The sequence below is a fragment of the Monopterus albus genome, unplaced genomic scaffold (assembly GCF_001952655.1).
Source record: "Monopterus albus unplaced genomic scaffold, M_albus_1.0 scaffold34.1, whole genome shotgun sequence".
Taxonomy (NCBI): Eukaryota; Metazoa; Chordata; class Actinopteri; order Synbranchiformes; family Synbranchidae; genus Monopterus; species Monopterus albus.
This window is the reverse complement of record NW_018127914.1, coordinates 4,688,503-4,698,326: the sequence shown is the minus strand read 5'-3', so window position 1 is coordinate 4,698,326 and position 9,824 is coordinate 4,688,503. Positions and strand designations below refer to the sequence as shown.

At 43.5% G+C, this 9,824-nt stretch overlaps 1 protein-coding gene across 3 annotated transcripts; it reads right to left on the bottom strand.

The window, feature by feature from the left end:
• Nucleotides 1-5,348: 5,348 nt before the first annotated feature.
• On the bottom strand, nt 5,349-8,651 carry c19h1orf216 (chromosome 19 C1orf216 homolog). 3 transcript variants are annotated; one of them, XM_020597640.1, is made up of 3 exons: nt 8,149-8,238; nt 5,883-7,002; nt 5,349-5,686 (listed from the first exon to the last, which is right to left on the bottom strand). In XM_020597640.1, the coding sequence occupies exons 1-3, from the start codon at nt 8,151-8,153 to the stop codon at nt 5,666-5,668; spliced, it is 1,146 nt and encodes a 381-aa protein (XP_020453296.1). In that variant the 5' UTR covers nt 8,154-8,238; the 3' UTR covers nt 5,349-5,665. The 3 variants fall into 3 exon arrangements, with proteins under 3 accessions (XP_020453296.1, XP_020453295.1, XP_020453294.1); XM_020597639.1 differs by having other exon boundaries at nt 8,110-8,188; XM_020597638.1 differs by lacking the exon at nt 8,149-8,238 and adding an exon at nt 8,250-8,651 and having other exon boundaries at nt 5,349-7,004.
• Nucleotides 8,652-9,824: the final 1,173 nt, after the last annotated feature.

The window sequence follows — 9,824 nt, the reverse complement described above, 5'->3', positions numbered from 1 at the left end:
TGCTGCTTATCAGTTTAATCTACAATTTCACGGCACTGAGGCGGAGGAGACCCACGCCGCTTGACGCTTTTGTGGACAGGGTGTCACCGTTTAGCCCTATCACTGCAGTTTGGAGTGGGAACGAAACCTGGGAGGCGACCTCCATTACTAGGTTGGGGTGGGAGGGAGAGGAGCAAAGAAAAAGAGCAAGTTAAAAGGAAGTGACAATCTGCAAACATTCTTTCCAGCAGCTGCGCAGCATTCTCTAGAGTTCACCTACCCTGCACACGGTCACCGGGGCCCTGCGACCCCTGTGCCTGGCACACGCACCTGCCGCTCCCAGCCGTGCTTTCACCGACAGCCAGATAATCTATGGGCGGATCCCGGGCAGGGATCCCTTCAATGTGCTCTTGAGAAAACCCCTTATGCGTGAAAAAGCCCCCTTTCTCTGTCTTTTGTCCAACACAGTTTTATGGGACAACACTGGGCATTATGAAGTCTGGGGGATTTTCCACGGGACTCTATAGAAAGCTATAATCCTTTCAGGCATGGGACAAATACAAAAGTTTTAACCTGCTGTTTTCATATTTATTAGCTGGTTATAGCAGACGAGGCAGCTGAACCGTCAGCACATGCCCCTCCTTCTCACACACAAGCTTCAAGTCCTGGAATCAGAGACTGACGAGCGCCTTGAGAGAGGCCGGTTTGATGGACCTGAATGTTTTAACTGAATTAGACAAGAGAGTCAAGTGGGTGAGTGACAGAGTCATGAAGGCCTTCGATACTATATGGGTCAATGTTTCAGTCAACAGGTTGGCACAGCACATTAGTACATGTTTAGGTTAATCACATTTAACATTTAGAAGAAGGATTTGTCCTGGTTTTGTCTCCTTTGTCAGTTAAAGTTTTTCTATTTGATTTTCACTTCAGGCCTCAAACCAATTTGATTTGCTAAATTGGATGTTATCAATACTGTAAATGATTTGAACTCAGTAACTGGACTCTGCAGGAACATGTGTAACAATGCTAAATGATTAAACCTCCTTATTAAACTCCTTTTCCTTTGAATTATACTTTATACATTTTTTGTTATTTATTTGATCTGACTTTAACGTGGATGGTCTTTTGATTTTTTTTTTTTTGTGAGAGTTTATCCAAAAACATCAGCTTGATTTTTGTATTAACACAAAGCAACACAGTTGTAAAACTCATGAAAAGAAGAGAATAAAATAGAGGGGACGATGACAAGTCATGACACACGCACAAGAAAACAAGTGAACATTGTTTGTGAGTGAGATTTAGTTCACTAAAAAATGATGGAATGAAAAACTTTAAGCAAATCATTAAAAGCACACAATTTCTAAATAGTAAAACAACTGTAAAAGCCCTTAACATATTGTTTAAAATAATTTATGATGTATGTATATGTATGAGTTTTTTGTCGCTTATCTATCTATCTATCTATCTATCTATCTATCTATCTATCTATCTATTCATGTCTATGTGCTGTGTTGTCTTTCCCCTGATCCCCTGATAACAGGTCTTTCTATCCAGTTCATCATTCACAGGCCTCAGGCCGCAGCCTCCACCCTCACCCCTCCTCATCTCTCCCCTCCCTACTCCTCTGCCTCCCCCATTCCTCCTCCCACCCCCACCACCCCCTCTCTGTCAAAGCTGATTGTTTCCACGCCAGCAGAGTGCTGCGGGCGAACACACTGTCACACTACATCAGGCAGAGGGGCGAAGGGGAGAGAGAGTGTCTGATAGGGTATATATGTATTTCTGTGTTCAAAAAGCTCCACACAACAGCTAAAGCTCCGGCTGTAGCAGGGATTCCCAAACTTTTTTCATGTCAAGGACATGTGAATACAAGAGCCAGAGAGTCCAGATTTTGTCCTGAGGTGTCTTAATCTGAAAGGACTCCTGGTGTTGGGACAGAGTGATATAACTGTCTGAAACTACAAGGAGGTAATACTGACAGCTTCACACAGACGTGAACGTACAAAAAAATGAAGGACTGGTTTCACTGCAGTAAAGCGATGAGGTGAATGTAGGCAAAGAGCTTTATGGTTTGCTTGTGTGTCCTGATAACAAAGATAAATGATAAAAAGCTGAAGCACAGAAGCATTTAAACTCTGAACTTGAACTGCAGCACAGTTTATAAGGAATATTTAATCCCTTTTACAAATGGCACACTAAAATGTTCTGTGTCAAAACTGACCCAGTTTGAGTCAGTATAGCTTCACACAGTACCAATGTGCTGTTTTGACTCAGCGATGGTGTTATTTTTGTGCTGTTGTTTTACCCAAACTAGGCCAAAGTAAGAAGTATTTTGTTTATTAGACAAAAAATGCTCATGTTTTACCTTAAAACTGACACAAATGTATTTTTGCAAAACAAAGAAAATGTATATGACATTTGAAACCACAGAGAATACATATATTAATGCAGTAACAACAGAAAAGCATTAACAAATAAAGAACAAAAGTCTTCAGTGGTTTTTTACCCACTGGTGAAATTAACACGGTATTGCAGCAGTGCTATATTGACCACATGGGCCAATTTTAATCCAGTGGATTTTAAGTGTGTACATGTAATTTTATTTTTATATTTTATTGTCAGGGTATTTATACAGGATAATTCACAACAAGCTCAAACTGGACCTTAAAACCATCAGTAATAAATCTTTATTTGTACAAAAATGTGTATATAACATTCAAGTAAATCTAAGAACAGGTAGGGTAGATTATAACTTAATCTGGATAAATAATCCAACAGTTACATAAAAATAAAAAGGTTTTCTGCTCATTAGCCCTTAAACTAAACCTCCTACTGCAGCTGTGCTGTATTGACCCACACCAGGTCAATTTCGACCCAGCAGTTTTCAGTATGTGTGTAGCCAAACACTGCTCAGAGCCACAGAACTGTATTTCAAATTGTAGATGACATCCCAAGGTTTGTAAAAACACCAAATATGATAGTGTGAATTTTAGGGGAATGTGTATAAAATTCTGAATATTTCTCTCAGAGTAAACGTCACACACCTTCAATCAATAGTTGCCACAAACTAACACAGACCATATGGTATGTATGTGATACTATCAGACAGGGAGGAATAAGATGATGCTTCCAACCTTAAAGCTACTTAAGAGTAATTAAATGAGAAAATTTAATGTTAAGGGGTTTCGATAGTGGCCACAACACAATATTAACAATATGTCATAGAAATCTAATCAGACGTTCCCCCAAACTATCCCATTATTTATAAGATGTATAAGCTGTTTCGTGGTGAGAAGCTGGGTAAGGTCTGTAATGGTCTGTCATCTCATGACAAACTACAGCCATCCAGCTGTATCGTGCCAGTTTCTCTACCTTTTTGGCTTGTGACAATTTAACACAAAACATAATTTCATATTTCAGTACCAGTTTAACCAAGACCTGAGTTTTACCTCTTGTTTTACTGGAATAATTTAAGGGTACAATTATCCAGCAATTTGTATGTATGCAGACAAATAAAGCAAAGAGCAGAGAGAACAGTCTGAGGAAATAACAGTTTTGTCTTGTGTTTTTCTGCTTTGCTGTCCTGTGAATCATTACATGAGCCCTCATATTTACCTTGGTCCTGACCCTAGGTTGCACTGCATGATCTTATTCAACATGCAGTGAAAAACAATGTATTGCCTCCCATTGGGAATGTTTTCATGGATCCCAGGTGGTCCCCGTTAAGTGCACCTCTGTTGCACACACAGCTGCATGATTCACCCCGGTCTGTGCACGGTTGCCCCCTGGCGTCAAGCACGGAAACAACGTCAGGTGACAGGCTGAGCTGACTGGGTCTGTGATGAAGTGTCTCCCCCCAGTGGACGATGGTTACTGGTGTGTGTGTGTGTGTGTGTGTGTGTGTGTGTGAGGTTAGGGTTAGGGGGACAGGCAGGTAGTGGTGAGGAGCAGGGATAGGGTGAGTCTGTGTGTGCACAAGTGACTGGATGATGTGGAGGTTGAACAAGTAGTTTAGAGAATTTCATTTGTGATCCAAGAAATATACAAAAGCCACGGATAAAAACTACAAGTTAACATTTATAACTGCAGATGATTCGGGTTTGCTGTTATGTTATTAAAATGTGAGAAACACATGGCTTCATCCCTCATGGCTTCAGAGCTGATGATTTATTAGAAAGTTTTTATTAGGCTTTAATTAATGAGTCCCCAGGTAACCTAAAAGTCGATATAATTAATTGGCATTTGTTTGGGTGCTTTTTATTCTCAGCAATTGGGGGAAATAGTAAAATGTCTGCCACCAGGGGATATTTGAGTAGGGGAACATGAGGTACCACATCAGGTACAAGCGCTCTGATTTGGGCTCATTTATCTCCGTGTTTCATGAGCTTTATTTGGAAGAATCTACAACCTCTAACTCCCCCGAAATCGCTTCTCGGTGGTTTACAAAATCACCATCAAAGGCATGTTTGTTCCTCCTTGGTGTCCTTTTTAGAGGTGGTTGCATGCACATTGCTTACAAAAACACCGTTCCGGTGTAAACATGTTATCCCTCAGTTTGGATGCCTCGCGAACATCCACCTTCAGCCAGCAAACAAGGGATCAATATGTAAATTGTCTCAGACTTTCGGAGGGATGCCTGCGTCCACAAGAGGCGATAAGCTTAAAAAATAAATAAACGGGAGTTAGGTAGGATGCATAGACCGGGATTATCCCAAACTTGCCCCGGGGTTTGGCTCCTGCGCGTAACCGGACCGGCGTCTATTCAGAGTACCCGGATAGCACCAACAGGACCCCGGGGCGCAGACTGACAGGCCCCTCGGGGCCTTCTTTCACGGTGTGGGTCCCCACGACTCAGCTCGGGATGGAGATTATAGGGTGGCATTGCGGCTGGTATCTCTCTGAACACGCACACATATACACACGGAAAGAGGTGAGACGATTTCTGGGCGCCCGAGGCAGCAGCCATGCCCAGAAGGATTGACGCTGGAGCCCCACACGGCTATCACACTCCCCGCAGAACGCACACTCCCCAGCCCCGTGTGATGAGCCGATAAAAAACAACTTTGTTCAGCTGACAAAGAGGCAATTGTGAGTCGAAAGGTCATTTGCCCAAGGGCGCCAGTACAGCAAGCACAGTTACAGAAGATAAAAACAGCTCCTCTTCAGTCATATCTGCAACTGAGGGAGCTTTGATAAACCTTGAATCAACATGCTGATCTGGAATGAAATGAAGGCTTCAGGATCTCCTATTGTCAGCCAACGTCATGGACTTTCCTTCACACTGATTCAAGAGAAATGTGATAAAATAAACTAAAATGTCATTAGATCTGATTTGATGAATGTAAAAACAAAAGGAAAATGCTAAAATGTTCAGATATAAGGTCATTTTATTTCTTCCTTTAATTTCACATAATTACAGTATATACAGCACCTCAGGGTATAAATCATCTGTGACATGTTAAATCTGTGATATTTTAAAAATACCAGGTATGGCAGGTGTTTTCTACTCATAGGTCAAGACAAACAACAGCAGTGTAGCTACATTAACCATTTTTGATGTGAACATACTGTATTAACTTCACAGTAGAGCATCCATATTCTCATTGCTTTGCTCAGAATACACCATATGATGTACATTTTGGTTTGGTGATGGAACATGGTTTGGGTCTTCCTCAGTGACGATGAGTCAGTTACATTTATTGATGCTCTGGTGGGGAAAAAAATAAACAACACAAGTTTTAGTATCACTACAATCAGCAACATGAGTGTGAAGCAGAATAATGGGAGAATGCCTTATTTCAAGGGACATGTCTTGAAAATAGAAGCAAACAGAGCAAAAATGTCATCTTTAACCACTTCCTGTTCCATTCCCCCACCCGTCCCCCTATTTACAACTGGCTCACATTGGCAGCAGGAGGGGCGTTGGCTACAGTGGCGTTGGCTACAGTGGTGGTGGCACCCATGCGCAGCAGTTCCTTCCTGTGTGTGAGGATGATGTCAAAGCTGGACTGCAGGCGGTTCTGCTGCTCCTGGACACGGCTCTGCAGAGTGCGGACCCAGCGGATCAGTGCCAAGCGGCGATACATGGTCAGTTGTACCTGGTGCTTCTCCATCTCCTGGGCCTTGAAGCGTTCACGGTCCCGCAGTGTCCACACCGCATCCATCAGCTCAGGTAACTCGCTGTCTGAATCTGAAGACTGGTTGTCATCATTTTGCTCTCCTGTTCCTTCTTCTTGAAGGTTTCCCAGGTTGCTTTCTGCCAGCAACTTGCGGTCAAAGCTTCTGTGTCTTCCAGCTGGTTCTCTGTTACTGTTTGTGCCCTGGTCACTTTCCTGGATGTTCAATTTTGGTTCACCCACTCCGATGCGGTCCCAGGCTCCCACGAGCATCCCTTCGCCTCCACTTTCCATGTTGAGGGAGGACATGCTGCCACCAGATCGGTAGCTGAACTCAGACTCAGAGTCGCTGTCACCCCATTCATCACCATTGTCCAGCCCTGCCTCATCTTCCTCTTCATCCTTTCCTCTGACCCCCGTGCTGCCTTTCCTCCTCTGAAGCTCCTTTTTCTCTCTCTGCATCTCCTCATTTTGAGTCATTATCGCTCTCCCCTCCTCTTCCTCCATCCTCCTTTCCTCTGCTCCATCAGGGGGAACGCGACCATACCCATCATCCCCACTCTCGATTTCGGGCAGAGGTTCCAGAGTGCTCCAGCAGGGCAGGCGGGATCGTGGTGACAGGAGACCTGAGCTGTGATGATATCCTGAAGACAGTGGGGAGTTTGGAGGTTCATGACCCAACAGGCCCAAGCTACGGGGGCGCACCTGGTTTCGGTTCTCATCTCTTCCTCCACTGCCTGTGATGTCCTCATCATCTTTGCCTGGCAGGAAGTTGAAATTACCATCTTTACCACACTTCCTGTTTCGAAGTGAAGAGGAAGAACTGATGTCGGTGCCTCCCTGCTCTCCATAGGAGTTCAGAGGTTGGTCCTGATGGTGAAGCATCACTGACCCCGACTGAGACCCACTGGAACAACAAGGGACAAAGCATTAAAGCACTAAACAGCGCAGACAAAACATAACTTAATTTAATTCTGTGGGATCATAAACTCTCCTATCTTGATTGATGCTCTAAAAAACAAATTCAAATTTCTACTTTATTATCAAGATACTGTATGATAAATTGATTTTGACAGCAAAATAAAGCAGACTAAATGATGTGTGGTAGATATTTGCAGCAATCGTCCAGGCTTTGCAAGTTGCTTTACAAACAGAGTCAAAACCATCGAGGACAATAAGCAGGTCATCAGCAGTCTCCAGAGGTATGGTGACCTTTGGAAAGCTGTCAGCGTGGACGAGGAGCGAAAGCAACAATAATAGTGAGGAAGAGGAGGACAATTACATCCAGCTCACAGACCCACCCCACCCCAGACACACACACACGCACACACACCAAGCTCCTTCGTTATGTCTCTAACTACAGGCTGGTCTGCACACTCCACCTCTATTAGCATCAAATATTTACGTATCCCTAGAATGGAAATTTCTCTAATCCTGACTTCAGGCTCCTGTCAATCAATCCCCTTCCCTCCTGTGCACGCGCATTCGGTGGTGCTGAAGGACAGAGACGTAGCTCTGTCGGGAGCGCGCATGCAGCAGGCACGCACTGATGACTGGCGATCCCGAGGAGCAAAAAACGGACCTTCCGTGTGAAATCGACATATTTATGGCCCCAGAGTCGAATCTTAAAAATGTAATATAATCAATACTATCTTCGATGTTCCGTCGTCTACTTAGGAAGAAATTACTATCAGTTAATCTTTATTTCACCCACGCAAATTGTAGATGGAGACGATGCCGTGCATGTGATGAAAAAGAGAAAAATACTACCAAAACAGTCCTCCACTTTGGCGAATGCCTCCAATCTGTACAAAGGGATGTCAGTGTTCAGTAGGACGACGACAGAAAACGTGAAAACAGCGACTAGCGGCGTCCTGTGGCTACATATCTGATTATTATAGCCTCAAAAATCCAAAATACGTTCATTTTACAGTCCAATTCGTCTCCGGCAAAGGTTAAACCAATTATCGCTATAAATCTAACAAACTCAGACAAAAATACAAAAAACAAACACCTTGAATATTTCATCTACGTTGCGTTATGTAACGCTCACCCCATCTCTGTGTCCTCTGTCCTTTCTCAGTAACAACCTCAGACCCTTCCTTCACAGACCAGTGTGCATCTATTTACATGAGGTCTTGGTTTGTTCTTACCTTTTTTGCTGTATTTCTGTTCGGTGGAGAAGCCGGATACTGCGCCTTCCCAGTTTCCCCCCTCCTCTGACCCTCCTATGTGATGTTTATCTTCCTCTTCCTCTCTCCTCCTCCTCCTCTCACTGCCACTGTGGTTCTGGGAAAAAAGGACTGACGGAGTAATAACACTTCCTAAGCTGGGCTGGGACTGGAGGAAAGGGAAACCATGGAGAATGGAAACAATGGGGGCACAGTTGGCTGTCATACTGTGGCCTTTTGTTGCAGTAATGTAATGTAGGTGTGAATGTACAACCATAGGCCTATATATACCTGTATATATCAACCCCATGGTGTGGTGTTAATCACATTACAATGCTATAGGGAGCTGCTGGGCTCATACGGCCCTTCAGCAAAAATCACAGACACAGTTTTATTATATCCCCACAGAGGGTCACAGTGCTTCTGTTACAACACCGACTTTGATATAGACACCAAAGTAGGATAAACAGATGACCAGGCGACATATGGTACTCGTCAACAGCATTCAGACAAATAAGGACATTAATGTGAAGATGGTGTTCATTCATCTGTGCGTCACACATATGTTTGATTCCTCTGTGCTTGGTAAGGAGCTTGTGTTTGGGCTTGAAACATACTTATAATGTAATAAAACATCCAGCAGTCCCTAGGGAGGCAGAAATTCAATTCAGTTCAATTAAATTAAATTATTTGTTAGTCCCAAATCAGAACAAAATCATCTCAATGCACTTTACATAGGAAGGTCTACACCTTCCAGAAATATAAAGAAAAACCCAACAGCAATGTTTGACGACAGTGGGCAGGAAAAGCTCCCTTTAATGGAGGAAACCTCTGACAGACCCCGGCTCTTGGTGGGTGGCCTTCTTCCTCCAGCGGTGGGGGTGAGTGGATAGAGGAGAGAGAAAAGAAAAGCATCAAATGAAGAGAAAGAGGAGAAGGAATACAAATCACTTGCAGCATTTGAACTCAACACCTGGACAAAAAATGTGTATATGCATACTGATTTGAATGAGGGACAAAACTCACGTTCATTCGAGGGACAACACATCACCTGTTGCTTTTGCCGTCACTCTCACTCTCCACCTTCCTCTTATTGAAGCAAGATCCTGCCCATCTGCTGGTGGTTGTAGAAAGGTATCCTGGGAAATGGAGGAAGTCTTGGTGAATCTGAAGTAGACAGGACAAATCGCAAAAGTAAATCCCAACACTTGCATTTAGGCATTAGGCCCACCACTGTCATCAAGCCAAACAGAGTGTTGGAGGATGGATTTTTATATCTACAGTCTCAGGTGTGTTTAAAGCATACAAACTGTTACCCACAATGCAACACTGACAGCAAATATCATAACAAAGAGAGGACTGCAGGATTTGTTGCAGCGTGACACAGTATTTCTCCAAACTGGTGACTGATGATCAATCTGATCTAAGGATGTGGCAATCCAATGTGTGTGTGTGTGTGTGTGCATGTAAGTGCATTTCCTGGTTGTGTGTGCGTGTTTGTGGTATAGGGAGGCTACATCTGACAGACTTAACAAGTGTTCAGTGTCTCTCTCCTTAC